At 44.6% G+C, this 21,152-nt stretch overlaps 1 protein-coding gene and 1 long non-coding RNA gene across 2 annotated transcripts in view; both read left to right on the top strand.

Moving 5' to 3' along the window:
* LOC143770008 (uncharacterized) overlaps positions 1 to 21,152 on the top strand; it is a 31,576-nt gene that overhangs the window by 6,280 nt on the left and 4,144 nt on the right. The window lies entirely within an intron of this gene.
* LOC143766711 (uncharacterized) lies at positions 1,719 to 3,762 on the top strand. Its single transcript, XM_077254568.1, has 2 exons — positions 1,719 to 2,668; positions 2,743 to 3,762. The coding sequence occupies exons 1-2, from the start codon at positions 2,447 to 2,449 to the stop codon at positions 3,760 to 3,762; spliced, it is 1,242 nt and encodes a 413-aa protein (XP_077110683.1). The 5' UTR covers positions 1,719 to 2,446.

Below are 21,152 nucleotides of genomic sequence, written 5' to 3'. Positions count from 1 at the left end.
GAATATGCGGCTCCACCGCTATGGGAGTGGAGTCCATATTCATAACTTTAATGAGCGGTACCAGTGACCGCTGAACAGGGGAAGAAGTCACTGTGCCCGAAGATCGTGGGACATGCAGGGACCGCGCTGGGAGCAGGTGAGTATTTGACAGGCGTCGCTTCCCCTCACCCACCGACCCCCGCCCGCCTTCCATGACTCGAGTATAAGCCGAGAGGGGCACTTTCAGCCCATTTTTTTGGGCTGAAAATCTCGGCTTATACTCGAGTATATACGGTATATATATTTATTTTTTTGCAATTTTGCACACATATTTTTTTATATATTTTTTTTTACTGCACATGGTCATTTATATATATTATATATTAATGCATGCAGCAGTGCAATCTATTTGCTTGCTATTTTTTGCACATACATATATGCCCCTGTATGCACAGTTGTATGCACTACTGGATTGTTATTGCATTGGTCGCTTGCTCTTTTGTGCATATACATATATGCCCCTGAATGCACAGTTGTATGCATCATGGTTCAAGTGATTGATTTTTTTTCTATGTATTCATTTTTCCTTTTGTTTGTGTCGTTCTACTTGTGCTACTTACCGTATCTTTCGGACTATAAGATGCACCCCAAATTTGGGGTGGAAATTGCAGAAAAAAAATTTTTTTTTATAAGATGGGGGCCCGTCTTATTGTCCGAATTTACAGAATCTTACCTGAGGGCTGGCGGTGGCAGAGCAGGGTCACAGGAGGCATGGTGTCGGCAGAGGTGGGGTGATGCGGTATGGCGTGCACCTGAGCAGGGTCCCTTCCTGCTTAGGTGGGCGACACCACGGCCTGGTGTCCATGGGAGGGTGGCAGCAGTGGTTACCGGCAGAGGTGCGGGGATGAGGAGGCGCAGTGAGAGGTATGGCGTGAGAGGGGTCCCTTTCACCGGTGTGCAGCAGAGCCGGGTGAATCCTGTTGTTATCGGTGGTGGCAGCCATCTTCCTGAGGCTGCGCGTGCACAGATGAAGTGCTCTGCTTCCCGGGGCTTGAGGCAAATGGCTGCGGGAGGCCGCGCATGCGCAGATGGAGATCGCAGTGGCCATTTTTCTGAAGCCAAGATCTAAATCTGCGAACTCAGCTTCAGGAAAATGTCCTTCGCGATCTCCATCTGCGCACGCGCGGCCTCCCGCAGCCATTTTCCTGAAGCCCCGGGAAGCAGAGCACTCCATCTGCGCACGCGCGGCCTCAGGAAGATGGCCGCCACCACTGGTAACAACAGGATTCACCCGGCTCTGCTGCTTACCGGGCTGCTGCATCACCTCACCGGTGAAAGGGACCCTGCTCACTGCGCCTCCTCATCCCCGCACCTCTGCCGCCGCGGTAAGCCTGCATTACGACTATTAGACGCACCCCCTATTTTCCCCCCTTTTTTGGGGGGGGAAAAAGTGCGTCTTGTAGTCCGAAAAATACGGTATATATAGATATAATTTTTTTTATATAAATTATTTATAAAAAATTGTTTTCTTAAAATAAGCACAAATTTGGTATTTGTCTCCAAGTACAGGCACAATTCTGTAGTCCCTTACCATTAAATTTAATAAATTGATTTGTGATTATTAAGATATATATATATATATATATATACATACATACATACATACATACATACATACATACACACACATTTTTTCTCTCATTATATATATATATATATATATATATATATATATTTCTCTATCCCCATGATGGCACCACGGAGAGAGGGGTCCGCCCCCAGGGACAGGAAACCTACAGGTGAAAAAGGGCGTACCTCTCTCCCACATCAGTTGGTTTCCTGTCCCTGACGGGGAACCTACAGCACGTACCTGAAGGATTCTTCGTGGAGTTCCAGGGGCTGATGCAGTCGACTTTCTAACAGGGGGCGCCCTGTTACGGCTGGATCAAGCGGTTTTTTCCTCTCTTTTTTCTCCCTTTCCTGAAGCACCACCACAGGGGTCGGCGGGCCTCATGGGTGAGTGGAGGAAGGCAGTGAAAGGATCCAGTCTGCCTTCCATGAAAAAAAAAAAAAGAGAGGGGGGGTAAGGAGCAGGTGACGGCGGTCACCGGAGGACTCTTAATGATAATATGGAGGTAGCGGCGGCTATCTTTCCATAAAAGGCCAAGTAAGACGGGCCAGAGGACACCGGCGTAATTACCGGTAAATCGGTGTGGGCGTCGGTAATGGAGCGCTGGTGCGCTCACCGGCGCCATCATCGCGAAAACGCAGCGCTACTGCGCGCGCGCCGGCGTCCCAGTACATTCATTCCCTCATGTGAAGCTGGCAGAGAACCGGAAGTTGGGCGCGCGCATGCGCAAACAGTCACTTCCGGTTTCGCCGGCACTAATGCATAAAAGCAACGCCAGCACAGGGAAAATGGTGGCAAATTCAAACTCCAAGTGCACCTTACAGTGCGGAGGCCACCATGAGCGAAAGCGAGCAGCAGGTTATGCAGGAAGCCGTCCAGCGATCTCCTGAGCAGACACAAGTGCAGCGGCGTCTGCACCCACAGCAGCAGCGCAAAGGAAACTCGTCCTCTGTACAGCGCAGCAGCAGCGGACGATCAGAGTCTCAACGCAGTCGGGGGTCTGCAAAAACCACACGGCCGGCGACGATTCCAGCGGATACAGTCACCAGGCCTGAGACGGTATCTCTGATCCACAGGGGGTGAGTGATCTACGTGAAAGTGCTGACTTTAATGTAGGGCTCTTTCTGTTCTAGGGGAGGAAAAGTACAGCCAAAACTAAGCACAGAGAATGTGCCATATGTTCAGACGAGCTGCCTTCCTCCTGGGAGAAGAGACTATGCAGCGTCTGTATAAAAAAGACGATTCAGGAGGAAACCCCATCATTTGCATCCGAATTAAAGTCACTAATAAAAAGCCAGGTGGAAAGTGCCATTAAAGGCATTAAAGCCACAAAGAAAAAACATAAGAAAACACCTGAGTCCCCCGTATCCAGTGCGGACGAGTCAGAGAGTGAACTATCTGGCTCGAATAATTCGTCAGATTCTGACACCTCTTCAGTATCCTCTGAGGGGGGGCGCAGTTGCTTCCCTATCGAGGAAACAGACGCTTTAGTGAAAGCGGTCAGAGCAACAATGGGTCTAGTGGAGGAGCGACCTAAAAAAACAGCGCAGGACATAATGTTCAGCGGTCTGGAACAAAAAAGAAAAAGAGCATTTCCAGTAAATGAGAAAATTCACTCTCTAATTAAAAGAGAGTGGAAAAAACCAGACAAAAAAGCTCTCCTCACCCCCAAAAGAAAATACCCGTTTGATGACCCAGCCTGCTCATCCTGGAGTAAGGCACCAAAATTAGATGTGGCCATAGCAAAGGCCTCAAAAAAGTTTGCCCTACCTTTTGAGGACATGGGTACCTTAAAAGATCCGATGGACAAAAAAGCCGAGGTTTTTCTAAAAAACTCTTGGGAAGCGGCAGGAGGCGGACTTAAACCAGCGGTCGCGGCCACCTGCACAGCTCGCGCGCTAATGGTGTGGCTTGAGCACTTGGATTCCCAATTAAAAGGAAAAGTCTCTAGAGACACGATTCAAAAATCAGTGTCCGTAATGAAAGGTGCAGCAGCCTTTTTGGCGGATGCATCTGTAGACTCAGCCAGACTAGCAGCCAGGGCTGCCGCCTTTTCGAACGCCGCAAGACGTGCCCTGTGGCTAAAATGTTGGCCAGGGGACCTTCAGACAAAGACAAAACTATGTTCAATACCCTGTGAGGGGGAATCATAGCTCCATTCTGGCCTCGCAGGATATGGTTTTCTTGGCTGAGAAAGATGTCCTTAGACAGTCCGTGGGTTCTACCAGACACGCAAAATCTGTTATCCCAGGGCCCAGTGTGTCACCCCAATGTGAAAAGCCTACATATGACAGCCTGGCTTTTGAAAGGAAGCTATTAAGCAGCAAAGGGTTTTCATCCAACCTGGTGTCCACATTACTACAGAGTAGGAAACCCGTAACCACCAAAATATACGGCAAAGTGTGGAAAAAATTCATGTCTGTATCAGGGGTTGACCCAGGGGGGGAAATCCCAATAGATAAGATTCTCGAATTCCTGCAAAAGGGTTTGGAAAAAGGGCTAGCTACGAGTACTCTAAAAGTTCAGGTAGCAGCCTTGGGAGCACTATATAATTATGATCTAGCCAGAAACCGATGGATCGTGAGATTCATCAAAGCCTCGGGTAGATTAAAACCGGTTCCTTTGCATAATGCCCCTCCATGGGATCTAAACCTTGTTCTAAATGCACTAACCAAATCTCCTTTTGAGCCCTTGGCAGACGCACCCCTAAAGATTCTATCTTTAAAAACAACACTCTTAGTGGCCCTAACCTCAGCCCGTCGCGTTAGTGACATACAAGCATTGTCCGCGGGCCCTCCCTTCACTCAAATTCTTGAGGACAGAGTCATTCTAAAAACGGACCCGGCTTACCTCCCAAAAGTCGCGTCTCAATTTCACAGGACACAAGAGGTCTCCCTGCCCTCATTCTGTCCCAACCCCAAGAATGAGGGAGAAAAAACACTACATACCCTTGATGTTAGGAGGTGCCTACTCCAATACTTGTCAGCCACTAGAGAGTGCAGGAAGGATAGGGCTCTGTTTGTCTGCTTCCAGGGTCCACGGAAGGGACAGAAAGCGTCAAAAGCTACGCTAGCGAGGTGGATAAGAGATGCCATCGCCCTATCCTACTCTTCCAGCGGGACGGCCATCCCGGAGAATATAAAAGCGCACTCGACCAGAGCAGTGGCATCATCCTGGGCGGAAAGAGCGGGCGCTTCAATACAACAGATATGTAGAGCGGCCACTTGGTCTTCCCAGTCTACATTTTTCAGACACTACCGCTTAGACTTGACCTCCTCTGATCTCACCTTTGGTCGAAGGGTTCTAGAGGCAGTGGTCCCTCCCTAAAAAATTACAATCTATGTAAATCTCTCCGTGGTGCCATCATGGGGATAGAGAAAATCGTAGTTACTTACCGATAACGGTATTTCTCTGATCCCATGATGGCACCCGTATATTCCCTCCCTTTTCACACACAGGTGTGCACACTATAATGTATAGTTAGTTACCTTTAGTCACGGTGCCTCTGTTAAGTAAAAAATTGTTAAGTTTAATTTGTGTAAATATCAAATTGCAGCTGAAGTTCTGTATAAGGCTCTGTTAACCAACTGATGTGGGAGAGAGGTACGCCCTTTTTCACCTGTAGGTTTCCTGTCCCTGGGGGCGGACCCCTCTCTCCGTGGTGCCATCATGGGATCAGAGAAATACCGTTATCGGTAAGTAACTACGATTTTTATTATTATTATTTTTTTTCATATATTGTTCTGATCTCCATATATAGGGCTCTTTGTTGTTTTGAACTGGAGCGGGTGCAGAGAAGAGCGACCAAGGTTATTAAGGGATGGGTGACGTGCACCAAGACTGGTTATCAAACGTGGGGTAATTCAGTTTGGAACAATGAAGGATTTGGGGGCGGTCTTGTTGCCACCGTCTCACAGGCAGCAGCGACGTCAGGCCCTGGTAAGATCTACAAGGAAGAGCCGAAGATTAGATGTCATGTTATTTTAGATGAGGGTATCAGGGAGGGATAGTTCACTTTATGCAGAGAGTCAGTGTGGGGGCGATATGGAATGGTGCTGTTTGGGGGAGAAATTGTAGAAAGGAGGAGTATATGGGGACATTATGGTGAGGGGCAATGATGGGGGTATTTTAGAGAGGAGCATTTTGTGCAGAAAGATGCAGTTATTTCAATTTTTTATTTGGGGCACAGTATGTGAGATTTTTATTTATGGGGCAGTATAATGATGCTTTTATTTTTAAGGGCGCCATGTCGGGAAGTCTGGAGATATGAGCTCTGAGCTTGAAATCTCATCGTTGCATCTTGACTACATGGAGACAAAAAGGGATGGGAACAACTTCCATCAGAGATGGTGTCGCCTATAAGGTACCTGGATGTACCATATCTTTCAGCATTTAAGATGCACTTTTATCCCTCCAAATTTGGGAGGAAAATGGAGGTGTGTTATAGTATATGTAGCTTATAGGGGGAGGGGTGGCTGCTGTAGGAGGCCTGTGGTAGGAGTGAGGCAATGGTGAGGGCCCTGTGCATACTGGGGGAGAGGGGCTCCGCTCCTGCCTCACCACCAGGACACCCCCTCCTAGCCCAGGACCTGCAGCATCACCCCACTCCTGCTGTCAAATGATGGAAAATGTAACGCCGCCCCCTTCCTCGGTAAGCTACGTTTGGACTGTAAGATGCACCTGTGACCCCTGATGTACCTGCTCGTTATCACAAGTTAAAAATTCTTTTTTAAACTTGGGGTCCATCTTATTGTCCGAAAAATACGATAAATGTTTTTATACTGAGGACTTCTCATCAGTACTGTGCTTCCCGTTTGCAGTCTGATAATGGTCAACGCAATTTTTCTGGCAAAAGGTTTTAAAACATATTTTAAGTCAATTTTGGCTGCTGATTACAAATATGAACTCCATTTTTAGCTATCACATCAGGATTTTGAGATATTTTCAATTTTTGATGAAAATTACTCCTATCTAATGTTTTATGATAACACATGATTTTCGGTATACATTTTTTATATTTTTAATCCAGGAATAACAAAGATTACAAAGTCTATGTACAGCAAATCAAATATACTTACAGAATTAAACTACAAAATATAAAAACACATATATATGGCACACAGATGAATGACAAATGGCAGTTATTTGAACTTTCTCTTCTTGGCTGATCTTTGATGTACAGCTTCTGGGTTGTCTCTCATCAAGCTCCAGCAATACTCAGCCATCGTATGTGAGTCCCACTGGCCTTGATACCGTTCTTCCATTGTTTCAATGTCCTGATGAAAACGCTCCCCTTGTTCCTCGCTCACATCCCCAAGGTTCTCTGGAAAAAAGTCCAAATGGCTGTGTAAATAGTGAATCTTGATACTCATTCTACATCCAAGATTTCGCAGACTCATTAGTAGCTCTTCCACAATCTCTTCATAGTTGTCTGCTTTCTTATTCCCTCGAAAATTCTGCACCACATTACAAAATGCGTTCCAAGCTCTTTCTTCTGTCTCATTCATTGATATGATAAAATTTGTGTTTCTCATAAGTGTTCTTATTTGAGGTCCATCAAATATTCCAGCCTTTTTCTTCTCTTCACTAAGACCAGGAAAAGTTGAACATATATAGTTAAAGCATTCTCCACTGTGATTGAGAGCTTTGACAAACTGCTTCATCAATCCAAGTTGTATGTGTAAGGGAGGAAAGACAATGTCCTTCCTATCCACTAGAGGATCATGGATGACATTCTTATCACCAGATACCAAATTCTGTCGCTGAGGCCATTCAATTTTCACCCAATGCTCTGCTGTAGCTCTACTGTCCCAGTAGCACAGAAAACAAGGGTGTTTTGTGTACCCTCCTTGCAGACCCAAAAGAAAGTTAACCATTTTCAAATCAACACAAAGTAACCACCCATGAACATTATAGTGTAACCTCTCTAGAACAATCTTGATGTTTTTATATTCTTCTTTAAGTTTTACAGAATGGCCTATTGGTACAGAGCCATACTTATTTCCATTGTGTAACAGAACACATTTTAAACTTCTTTTAGAACTATCAATAAAAAGCCTCCAATCCCTTGAATCATATGCTGGAAGTCCCATAAAGAGAAGTAGCCCTTCAACATCAGTACAATAGACAAGCTGGCCATCTGAATGGAAGTACTTACGCTGTTCTGCTTCCCTGTTACGATAAAATGAGACACTTGTACCGGGGTTTCAACATTTGATTCTCTTGTAATTCGATTCTCTTGTAGTCTTGAAGCCAATAGTTCAGCAGACTCTTTTGGTAGATAAAGATCTCTAACCAGATCATTCAAAGCAGACTGAGTAAACAGAATAGGTTTGTCACAATCTTCATCACATGGCTGAAAAATATCTGGACTGTTTTCTTTATCAGTATAACAATGTGAGGAGAGTCCTGTGTCCACGTTTTCTGGAAGCGCAGTAAATTTTGGAACAGGTATGTCTTCACTATGGGAAACTGGTCGAATAGCTGAAGGGATACTCAGGTATTGCAAATATTGCTTGTTTTTCTTATAGAAACCTTTTACATCGACAAGGCAGAAATAGCAGTCGTCTAAATGGTTGCTTGGTCCTCTCCAAACCATAGGAACTCCAAACTGAAGTTTAGCATTCTTTCCTTGAGACCATGATTTCAAGCTCTCAATACAGGTTTTGCACACTTTGTGAGGAGCCCATTGCTTGTCTTGGCATCCAAGTTTTACATTGAAATACGCAAAATACACCCTCTTAACAAAGTCAGTAATGCTGCGCCTCTGAGTCTTCACAGTAAAGTTTCCACAGATGTAACAAAAAATATTTGGATCATTTGAGCACTGTCTTCTGCGAGATGTAGAGGCCATTGTTAGATCAGCAAAACATCCTGCAGAGAAATCTAATATATAAAGCTGAATGTGTGTATGTCCGGGATTGGCATCTGAACCGTCGCAGCTACAGCCACAAAATTTTGCACAGTCACACGTCTGGACCCCGAAAGCGTCATAGGCTATGTTGTGAGGTGAAATTTTAACCCCGCGCTTTCCAATTCACCAAACAATTTTGCCCCTATCTACATAATGGGGAAAAAGTGAAAGGAAAAGTGTTGGAAGCGTCGCAGCTACAGGCACAAAATTTTGCACAGTCACACGTCTGGACCCCGAGAGCGTCATAGGCTATGTTGTGAGGTGAAATTGGCCCTATCTACATAATGGGGAAAAAATGAAAGGAAAAGTGTTGGAGGCAAATTAACAGCTGCCAGATGTGAACAAGGGGGACTTAAAGAATGATAGCGATGGCGCCAAAGAGTATATACTGTACAGTTGCTAAGGTGGGGCCCCAACATGGGATAATCACCACACCACCACGGGGATATGAACACACACACAAAATGCGCCACACACACAAAATTGCCACATGCACAAAAGTTGCCTCACACAAAACTTGCACATACTCAAAAGGCACCACACATAAAACTCGCCACGCACAAAACTCGCCATGCGCAAAACTTGCTGCACACAACTTGCTACACTAACCTGTCACATGCAACTCGACACAAAAAGTTGCTACACGCATGTCGCCACACAAAACTCATCTCACAAAAGTCGCTACATGCATGTCGCCACACGCAACTCAACACACACAACTTGACACACAAAACTCGCCCTAAAACACACACAAGTCTGGTATTATCCTTCAAAAATAAAAATCTGATTAATAAGCAGACAAACTACAAGAGCAACAAATGTACCATATAGGAATCCGGCAGCTGTCAGTCACATGACCAGTCTATTATGTGTATGTGTGAGCTAATATATACTGCCAGGGGGTGGGCTTACTGTTGGCTGGGGATTTATCAGGCTGCCATTTTAGCTTACAAATACTGAGGTAAAAATACTGACCAAATAACGTGTGAACGAGCGCTAATACAGGAGGAGATGACATACAGATATATACTATATACAGGAGGAGATGACACACAGGTATATACTATTTACAGGGGAGATGACACACAGGTATATACTATATACAGGAGATGACACAGATATATACTATATACAGGAGAGATGACAGGTATATACTATATAGAGGAGGAGATGACATACAGGTACATACTACATACAGGAGGAGATGACATACAGGTATATACTATATACAGGAGGAGATGACACACAGGTATATGCTATGTATAGGAGGAGATGACATACAGGTATATCTAATATATAAAGCTGAATGTGTGTATGTATGTATGTGTGTATGTCCGGGATTGGCATCTGCACCGTCGCAGCTACAGCCACAAAATTTTGCACAGTCACACGTCTGGACCCCGAGAGCGTCATAGGCTATGTTGTGAGGTGAAATTTTAACCCCGCGCGTTCCAATTCACCAAACAATTTTGCCCCTATCTACATAATGGGGGAAAAGTGTTGGAGGAAAATTGACAGCTGCCAGATGTGAACAATGAGGACTTAAAGAATGAGAGCGATGGCGCCAAAGAGTATATACCGTACAGTTGCTAAGGTGGGGCCCCGACATGGGATACTCACCACACACGGGGATATGAACACACACACTACCACGTGCTTGAACACATATACGACCCTCAGCACACATTTCACCACACACACACCAACCTCGCCACATAAAAGTCGACACATAAAAGTCACCACTCAAAACTCGCAACGCGCAAAACTCGCTTCATGCAAAACTCGCCATATGCAAAACTAGGCTCACGCAAAACTCACCTCATGGAAAACTCACCTTATGCAAAACTTGCACACACAGAAAAATTGCCACATGTACAAAAGTTGCACCACATGCAAAAGTTGCCTCACACAAAACTTGCACATACTCAAAACGCACCACACATAAAACTCGCCACGCGCAAAACTCGCCATGCACAAATCTTGCTGCACACAACTTGCTACACTAACCTGTGACATGCAACTCGACACACAAAATGTTGCTACACACATGTCGCCACATAAAACTCATCTCACAAAAGTCGCTACATGCATGTCGCCACACGCAACTCAACACACACAACTTGACACATGAAACTCGCCCTAAAACACACACAAGTCTGGTATTGTCCTTCAAAAATAAAAATCTGATTAATAAGCAGACAAACTACAAGAGCAACAAATGTACCATATAGGAAATACGGCAGCTGTCAGTCACATGACCTGTCTATTATGTGTATGTGTGAGCTAATATATACTGCCAGGGGGGAGGGCTTCCTGTTGGCTGGGGATTTATCAGGCTGCCAATAGCAACCAATCACAGCTCAGCTTCTATTTTGCTACAGTTAATTAATCTGAGCTCTGATTGGTTAATATAGGCAACAAAGACATTCTCAGTATAACAAAGCTAATATATGTTGTGAAATTCTTCTATTAGCTTAGTTTTTGCCTTTTAATAATTACATTTCTATCTATTTGTTTTGTGGTTTTTGTGCGCAGAATAAATTTTTGTTAACACTTTCTATTTTGCTAACAGCAGTCATTAACCCGGGCGAAGCCGGGTAGTACAGCTAGTACAAGATAAAAGTTGTTAGCTACCTGAGTTGTTCTTTGAATTTGTGCCCCCTCTAAAACTAAATTTACCTTAGTGAACCGTATAAATAGGCACTTTTCATACACTACTTATATTTATCATGGAATTCATGAAAATGGGCTATATACCTATAGCGCAAAAACGTGATGTGATAGAGAAATTATAAGATCAGATTTGAATTCAGCACCCTCAGATTAGTCCACAACTGTTCTTAAAGTCCATGCCAGAAATTTTTTATTTTTTTTGTAGACCAGTGTAATGGCTGGTAACAGCAACTCCCAGCATCTCCTTACCATTAATTGTAGGTTCATATGATCATTATCCATTAGTAGAAGCCATCCTATTTTCATCTTCAGCTTTTTTACAGATGGTGTTATGTTTGCATCAAGAATTTGTGAAATTTCATTGAATCCATTCTCTTTACCCGTGAAATGTTCCCCGTGCAATTGGCTACAACACCCCAAAGCATGACTGATCCACCCCCATGCTTAATGGCTGGGGAGATTTTTTTCTTTTCCTGAAGCTCTGTGCCCTTTTCTCTCCACACGTACCTTTGATCATTGTGGCCAAAGAATTCTACTTTAACCTGATCAGTCCACAGGATCCATGATCTGGATTTCCAGAATGCATCAGGCTTGTTTAGATGTTCTTTTGCATACTTCTGACTGCTAATTTTATGGTGGTCTTTTTCAGTCAAGCTAGGGTTCTGATTTGCCTACACAAATCATATGTGTAGCTCTCACTGAAATTTAGCTTGTTCTTCCAGACCTTATCTTGGCCTCCACTGTTCCTGGTACCTGCCATTTCTTAATTACATTTCAATCTGAGGATAGGGCAACTTGAAAATGCTATGCTATCTCCTTATTGCCTTCTCCTGCTTCTGCTGCTCATTTTCAGCGTGCGAGGCTGCTGTTTTCGGCACAAGGTTAGAAGAGGCTGGGTTTTTATAAAGCTGTGAAATTTGCATCACCTGGCCTTTCCTAACGATGATAGTGAACATGCCATACCCCTAACAGCATAATTAAGGTCGGAAACCTTGGTCACAGTTATCTGAGCCCACAAATCTCCAAGGGTGCCCACACTTTTGCAATGGTCCATCTTTAACTTTTGTAATTATATATATATATATATATATATATATATATATATATATATACACTCAAAAAATAAAGGGAGCACTAGAATACCGCATCCTAGATACAGGGCCGGCGTTAAGGGCAGGCAGACCTCTGCCCTAGGGGCCCCCAGCCAGTGGTGGACATACTGCTGATGGCACTGCTGTGGGGCCCAGAGGTGGAGGGGGGCCCCTGCAGGCAGGCCCGGTATCATGCAGGATCGGGCCCCTCTAACTCCCTCCTGTAATCATGGAACACCGGTGCCGGGGAGAGAGCGGGGCGCGAAGTGCAGGAGATCAAAAAGGGGGTGTGTCATGCAGAGAGAGACACTGGCCAATGAACGCTTTCCCCACTAGACTGAGGAGAGCGCTCACTGGCTGCCGTCTGTCCTCCTGCATTGCGCATCCCAATGGTGAGTGCTCACCTACAGTCAGGGGCCCTGCCGCACAGCACAGGGACAGCAGTGGAGGAAGAGCAGAACTTACAGGGGGTCTTCTGCTTCCTCCACTGTTCTAATCAGAGCAGGCTGCAGCCTCTCCTCACTGTGAAGAGAAGGAGGAGCTCACTGGGACAGCACAGCCCCACCAGGGGGGCTGATATCAGCCCTGTCTGCTCTGTGCCCCATCCCCCACAGTGGGGTCTGCAGCCCTCTCCAACTGAACTATGTGACCTCATCCAGGGCTCATCTGATCACTGTGAGCTGATATCACAGATTAGTATGTGTGTATGTATATGCTTGTATGTATGTATGTATGTATGTGTGTGTATCTATGTGTATGTTTCTATCTGTGTGTGTATGTACGGTATATGTATGTATGGTATATTTGTATGGCTGTGTGTGCATGTACAGTATATGTGTATCTGTGTATGTGCAATAAATTTGTATGTATATATGGTATATATGTATATGTGCATGTACATACAGTATATGTGTATGTATATGTGTGTGCGGTATGTTTATACTATGTGTATATACTGTATGTGTATGTACGGTATGTGTGTATGTTCTGTACGTGTATCTGTATGTACGGTATGTGTGTATGTATGTACGGTATGTGTATCTGTGTATGTACGGTATATGTATGTACGGTATGTGTGTGAATGTACGGTATATGCATGTGTGTATGTACGGTATGTGTATCAATGACGGTATATGTATGTGTATCTGTATGTATGGTATATGTATGTGTTTGCATATACTGTATTTATATGTGTATCTGTGTGTATGTATGGTATATGTGTGTATGTTTGTACAGTATATGTAGAGCAGATACCAGACATATCGTGGTTATGTAATCTATATATATAATTGTCTAAGGGGTACTTCCGTCTGTCTGTCACTAACTTCCGTAACGGAAATCCTGCGTCGCTGATTGGTCGTGGCCGGCCAGGCGCGACCAATCAGCGACAGGCTTAGTCCGGCCACGAATTGGCCCCTCCCTACTCTCCTCAAGTCAGTGCCCCCCTCCTTACTCCCCTCCAGTCAGTGCCAGTGTGTCGTCCCATCCCGGACCAACTTTTTACTATTTATGCTGCCTATGCAGCATCAATAGTAAAAAGATGTGTTAAAAATAATTTAAAAAAAATAAAAAATTGTGCTATTCTCACCTTCCGACGTCCACAGATGCGCACGATGCTGCCGCCAGCTTCCGTTCCCAGTGATGCATTGCGAAATTACCCAGATGACCTAGTGGTCTCGCGAGACCGCTAAGTCATCTGGGTAATTTCACAATGCATCACTGGGAACGGAAACTGGCAGCAGCATTGCGCGCATCGGGACAGCTTCGCTGGACGACGGAGGGTGAGTATATAACTATTTTTTATTTAATTTTTTTTTTAACAGGGATATGGTGCCCACACTGCTATATACTATGTGGGTTGTGTAATATATACTGCATGGGCTGTGTTATATACTACGTGGGCTGTGCTATATTACGTGGGCTGTGTTGCCTGGCTGCTATATACTACGTAGGCAGTGTTTTATACTGCGTGGGCAGTGCTATGTACTAAGTAGGCTGTGCTATATACTGCGTGGGCTGTGTTATATACTGCGTGGGCTGTGTTATATACTGCGTGGGCTGTGTTATATACTGCGTGGGCTGTGTTATATACTGCGTGGGCTGTGTTATATACTGCGTGGGCTGTGTTATATACTGCGTGGGCTGTGTTATATACTGCGTGGGCTGTTTTATATACTGCGTGGGCTGTTTTATATACTGCGTGGGCTGTGTTTATATACTGTGTGGGCTGTTATAAAGTATGTGGGCTGTGCTATATATTACATGGGCTGTGTTATATATTATGTGGGCTGTGATATATATTACGTGGGCTGTGTTATATACTGCCTGGCTGCTTTATACTGCGTGGGCTGTGTTATATACTGCGTGGGCTGTGTTATATACTGTGTGGGCTGTGTTATATACTGCGTGGCCTGTGTTATATACTGCATGGGCTGTGTTATACTACATGGCTGTGCTATATACTACGTGGGCTGTGTTATATACTGCATGGGCTGTGTTATATACTGTGTGGGCTGTGTTATATACTGCATGGCCTGTGTTATAAAGTACGTGGGCTGTGCTATATATTACGTGGGCTGTGTTTATATACTGCATGGGCTGTTATATATTACGTGGGCTGTGCTATATATTACGTGGGCTGTGCTATATACTACGTGGCTGCTATATACTATGTGGCTGCTATATACTACATGGCTGTGCTATATACTACGTGGCTGTCTGTGTTACATGGGCTGTGCTATATACTATGTGGCTGCTATATACTATGTGGCTGAATTATAATCTATGGGCGACTGCATTATATTTTATGGGGGGGCTGAATTATATTCTATGTGGTGGTTGCGTTATACTGTATGAGGTCAGAATTATATTCTATATAGGGACTGCATTATACTCTATGGAGGACTATGGGGAGTGTATTATACTCTATGGAGGACTATGGGGAGTGTATTATACTCTATGGAGGACTATGGGAATTGTATTATACTCTATGGAAGACTACAGGGAGTGTATTATACTCTATGGAGGACTATGGGGAGTGTATTATACTCTATAGAGGACTCTAAGGAGTGTATTATACTCTATGGAGGACTATAGTGAGTGTATTATACTCTATGGAAGACTATGAGGAGTGTATTAGACTGGATGACTCTGGGGAGTGTATTATACTCTATGGGGAGTGTATTATACTATATGGAGGACTATGGCAAGTGTATTATACTATATGGAGGACTAGGGGGAGTACATTATACTATATGGAGGACTATCGTGAGTGTATTATACTATGTGGAGGACTAGGGGGAGTATATTATACTATATGGAAGACTATAGAGGTGTATTATACTATATGGAGGACTATGGGTGTGCATTATACTATATGGAGGACTAGAGGGAGTGCAAAATGCAGGATATTCATCAAGTAATTGGAATGGTTATGCCGGAACAAAAATCATTGTTCCCATCAGCACATCGCCCAGTGAAAACTGCAGATATGCTGCTAAGATGATACTGTATGGGGGCAGATTTATTTACTTGTGATCATTCTGTGCCCTTCATTATTCCTCAGCCAGTGTAAAGAGGCTGGGAAACAAGTGGCGAATGACTTTAATATTGTTGATCACACTCGTTTAGTGGCCTGAAATCAGCGCATGTAGCTACAACCAAAATGTTTGTGTGATGTGCAATATGTTAGTATCTGGGGCCCCATTTTAAACTTTTGCCTAGGGCCCCACTTTGCCTAAAACCAGCCCTGCCTAGATATCACTGAATGAAATATTCCAGTTGTAAATCTTTATTCATTACATAGTGGAATGTATTGAGAACAATAAAACCTAAAAATGATCAACGTAAATCACAACTAATATCCCACGGAGGTCTGGAGTAGGAATGATGCTCAAAATCAAAGTGGAAAATGAAGTTACAGGCTGATCCAACTTCAGTGCCTCAAGACAAAGAAATGATGCTCAGTAGTGTATGACCTCCCTACAATACCTGGGCATGCTCCTGATGAGGCGGCGGATGGTCTCCTGAAGGATCTCCAAGTCCTAAACTAGAGCATCTGCCAACTTCTGGACAGTCTGGTGCAACGTGACATTGGTGGATGGAGCGAGACATGATGTCCCAGATGTGCTCAATCGGATTCAGGTCTGGGGAACGGGAGGGCCAGTCCATGGCTTCAATGCCTTCATCTTGCAGGAGCTGCTGACACACTCCAGCCACATGAGGTCTGGCATTGCCCTGCATTAGGAGGAACCCAGGGCCAACCGCACCAGCATATGGTCTCACAAGGGGTCTGCCATTGTTACCTAATGGCAGTCAGGCTACCTCTGGCGAGCACATGGAGGGCTATGCGGCCCTCCAAACAAATGCCTCCCCACACCATTACTGACCCACTGCCACACTGGTCATGCTGAAGGATGTTGCAGGCAGCAGATCGCTCTTCACAGCATCTCCAGACTCTGTCACGTCTGTCATATCTGCTCAGTGTGAACCTGCTTTCATCTGTGAAGAGCAGAGGGTGCTAGTGGCGAATTTGCCATTCTGGTGTTCTGTGGCAAATGCCAAGCGTCCTGCACGGTGTTGGGCTGTGAGCACAACTCCCATCTGTGGACGTCGGGCACTCAGACCATCCTCATGGAGTCGGTTTCTAACCGTTTGTGCAGACACATGCACATTTGTGGCCTGCTGGAGGTCATTTTGCAGGGCTCTGGCAGTGCTCCTGTTCCTCCTTGCACAAAGGCTGAGGTAGCTGTCCTGCTGCTGGGTTGATGCCCTCCTAGGGCCCCTTCCACATCTCCTGGTGTACTGGCCTGTCTCCTGGTAGCGTCTCTGGCCACTACATTGACAGACATAGCAAATCTTGCCACAGCTCGCATTGATGTGCCATCCTGGATGAGCTGCACTACCTGAGCCATATGTGTGGGTTGTAGAGTCTGTCTCATGCTACCATGAGTGTGAAAGCACAACCAACATTCAAAAGTTACCAAAACATCAGCCAGAAAGCATTGGTACTGAGATGTGGTCTGTGGTCTCCACCTGCAGAACTACTTTATTGAGTGTGTCTTCATAACTGCCAATAATTTCATCTGTTGTCTATTCCATTTACATAACAGCATGTGCAATTGATTGTCAATCTGTGTTGCTTCCTAAGTGGACAGTTTGATTTCACAGAAGTTTGATTTACTTGGAGTTATATTCTGTTGTTTATGTGTTCCCTTTTATTTTTTGAGCAGTGTATTAAAAAAATGACTTTTTACCTAAATTACAAAGGAAATGTGTCATCTTCAAATTGCTTAAAGGGAACATGTCATAGTAACCTACAGACAGTGTCAGGTCAGCGCCGTTATACTGAATAAAATTATATCTGGGGTGATGAAATCCGTCTTGTTGTTGTTTCTTAATCTTTATTTTCAGTTTTGTGTTATTGAGATTCTCGTGCCCTAAGGTGGGGTTCATGCATGCGGTGTTCTGATTATATATTCACAATGCAGACTGCTGACAGGTCACTGATCCCTCACTGACCTGCCCCCTAGTTTACATAATGAATATACTAATGTTTGTATCTGAAAAAAAAAAGCAAGCCACGTCACCAAATTGGCGGCGACTGTGCGCCTTCTCTTACTGCCTATTATCTTGTGTGTCAAAGACAAAAAAAATCACCATCAACATGGCGCCGTCGGGTGCTAGAGGCTACTGCACAAGCACTGCCGCCGGCTCCTTGTTGCTTTAGTCAGTCATTCTGTGTTAGCTCTTAGCTGATTTATTCCTTTCAGTCATAAGGTGGACTCCAGTTTTGTACTTACTTGCAGCCACCTTTTTGCTGCTCTATACGAATGGTTAATTCACTCTCGCTATGCACTTTAATCAGCCAGTCTCTAAGCTCCCCATTCTTGCATAGCCGTCTCTGTTTTAATGTATTTATTTATTTTTCTTTACATTGAGCTTTAATTAAAATTATTTTAGGATTATACTGAGTTTTCATTGCTCTGTTTGTAGTGGTAATATAATACACAGAGTGGTATCACAGCTAAAAGTCCTGATATACGTCAGACTAAGAATCTGCTGATACTTGCGGCATAGGCCAATAGGCTGTTTTTGGAGACTGTCATGATAGGTGAGAAATGGATCCAGCTGCTGAACTTCATAGTCAGATCCTTTTGTACTACTTGGAGATGAGCGCAGCCAGAGGAGGTGGTTCTCTCAGAGAACACAAGGCAGCTTAACGTGAGCGTTCCTGTGTGTGGGATTCAGAAGAAATACAGTTGCTGTTGACCAAACAATTGTCAAATGACAACTATCTAATGTGTGTGGGTCCTGATTTCAGTTATTTTGAAAATCTGATAAAATTAACACCGCAGCATAATGTACATCGTGAAAATCACAATAGAAATAGAAACAGGCCTTTTTTAAGTGATAAAGGGGGCACAAGACCCCTCATGCCTTAGTCCCCAGAATTGACTGGACCAGGGTAGGACACCGGCAGGAGAGGGCCCCTGTGCAGGACCAGTATGTGGGCCCTTTACATTGCAGAAGCTCATGAAGGTGCACAATTCCACCTGCTTTGGAGGTGACAGTGAACCCTTTTACATCTTGGTCCACTGTGCAGTTGCCCGTCAGCACCACCGGCACGATATGGCTGTTTTGGCACCTCATGGACTCTGCAAATGCGACATTGCGCCCACAATTTATTAGAGAAAAATTTTAACTCCAAAAATAAATAGTGCATCTTCCTTTCCAAGCTCTTTCATGTACTCACACAGCTGTTTGTTGTTTTTTTTTTTACCACAAATTAAATATTGCCGAATTTGGGATAAGCTTGACAAACATCTGCAGTTTGTCACACTTGTCGATCGTGGACCCACTGAGCTACAGATCGGAGAGACCCTGAAGGGGCACAACTAAGCGGCTACCTGAGTTTTCACTAGAGGCCCTTATGGTGGGGTTAGACTTGGGCCCAGGTGGATGCCAGATGCTACTTCAGGAGAGATCCTGGTACCGTGGCCAACGCAGGACTGAATACAGAGGATATAGATGTAGCCATCTATTCAGGCTGGATAGATACTGGAACCGTGTCATGGCTCTGTTGATGGGTGTACCAGGGGCTCCTTCTCTGTCCCTAATGCTGGGGGCACCCTAGCTCGCCCTGTTCCCCAGATTACTTTTGATGGTTTAGTCGCCGGGGCCATATACCTTGCTTTAGCTCCTGAATCTGCCCTCAGTCTGTACCCATCTCCCACACAAGGAAGAGGGGAGTAGTAGTGTACCATAATGCACCAACCAGACTAACAAGGTAATTCAAACCGGAATAAAGGAAAATACCAATTATACAAATATACTCACACAAACAAAAAAGGTATACAGCAGAGAGTGGAGGATGGGGTAAAACTAAAATACTAGTAGGAAGGGAATTAGCACACACCCAAACCCGAGCAACAGTCACAAATCCACTAAACGCGTTCTCAAACAACAACCTCCAGACATGCAGCATAAGCTAATTCTGTCAATGAGTGCTAGCCAGGGCCCAGATTATATAGGAGATGAGAGTGGCTAACAGTGAACAGCTGGGAGAGAGCTTAATTGCAGGAAAGCCTCCAGGCACTCTCAACTGAGCAGATTAACCCCTGCATTGCTAAAAGAAACCTGCACCATTTAATATAAAGTTCAAGTGCTTCTAATCAGTGCTTGAGTGAGAGAAATCAGACGCTGCGGTCTAATGGCTCCTCTATTCTCTAAAGCCATGACAAACTGGTGCCGGAAGTGTGGGATTCAGGTTCATGTTTCACCTGAGCGGTTACAGAGTTCTGGTACAGCTGGAGCGGTTTAAGATTCAGGTACTGCCAAGACAGGAACAGGAAATCAGAACTTAAGCAGGCTTAATGATACTAGTACTGGGACCTGATCACTAGCTTGCAGATTGACTACAATTGTTGATCAGGCACCTCCCAACAAGAGGAGGTGGCTTATCTTCCTTCCAGCTATTGGTTCAGGACACACTAGGAGTGCGCTCACTGTCTCGATAAGAGACTGAGCGTGCCCCTAAGCGTGCTGCCTGAGGCGTGCACAGGCCCTGGTGAACAGAAGCCGGAGCAAAAGGCGCCCCTGCTGGGAGGGAGGAGTTGAGGAATGCAGGGACGCCGTCGCTATACAGTTGTAGCTCTTCTCTCATAGTGCTGTCAGCTCAGCAATACCACCATCCTCCCACACTGGCTGCCGTTCAGATGGAAGCTGAAGATGTGCTAGTGCTGTTTGCTCTGCTACAGAGCTGTGCCTGATTACAAATATGAGAGGAGAGCTACAATTGCAGATGTTTGTAATGGGACCAAGTTCAGCTCCTCTGTACTGTGTTACTTATAAGCACATGCAACTCATTTACATACAAGTAAAATGTGGATTTTTCTGGAATAAGACATCTGATTGCAGATATCAAGGTGTCATTTTATTCACAATTCTACAGCCTGCATGCACAAATAGATGGCTTACGAGAGTTGATTCTACTGACCGATCCTCTTTAAGGCCAAATTTGGCTCCATCATTAAGTGGTTAAAGTTCTTTTCTTGACCAAAACAAGTAATTTATTGCGAGATAGGCCTCTTTCACACTTCCGTTTTTTACAATCAGTCACAATCCGTCAAAATGTTGAAAAGACGGATCCTGTGCAGATTGTAAAAAACGGATGCACTAGGTCCCTTGTTTGTGATGGATCCGTTGAGGCTATCTGCACGCGTGTATGCGTCTCCGCCGCATTTTTCCTCTGTGAAAACGCATACACAACACAACCCAGGTTAAAAATAAGAAAAAAAAAAATCGTGATATTCTTACCTTCCAGCATCCACAGCAGCCTTTCCATGGCCTTCGCGATGCTGCCGGC

The sequence above is a fragment of the Ranitomeya variabilis genome, chromosome 4 (assembly GCF_051348905.1).
Source record: "Ranitomeya variabilis isolate aRanVar5 chromosome 4, aRanVar5.hap1, whole genome shotgun sequence".
NCBI classification, from domain to species: Eukaryota; Metazoa; Chordata; class Amphibia; order Anura; family Dendrobatidae; genus Ranitomeya; species Ranitomeya variabilis.
The sequence above is the reverse complement of the archived record's forward strand: the minus strand, read 5'-3'. Positions and strand labels throughout refer to the sequence as shown.

Excerpts from the sequence above, each read along its gene's own strand:
- LOC143766711 (XM_077254568.1), top strand. The coding sequence starts at position 2,447 with ATGAGCGAAAGCGAGCAGCAGGTTATGCAGGAAGCCGTCCAGCGATCT. Across the intron at positions 2,669-2,742 it reads CAGTCACCAGGCCTGAGACG|GGGAGGAAAAGTACAGCCAA; the intron begins GTATCTCTGATC and ends TTTCTGTTCTAG.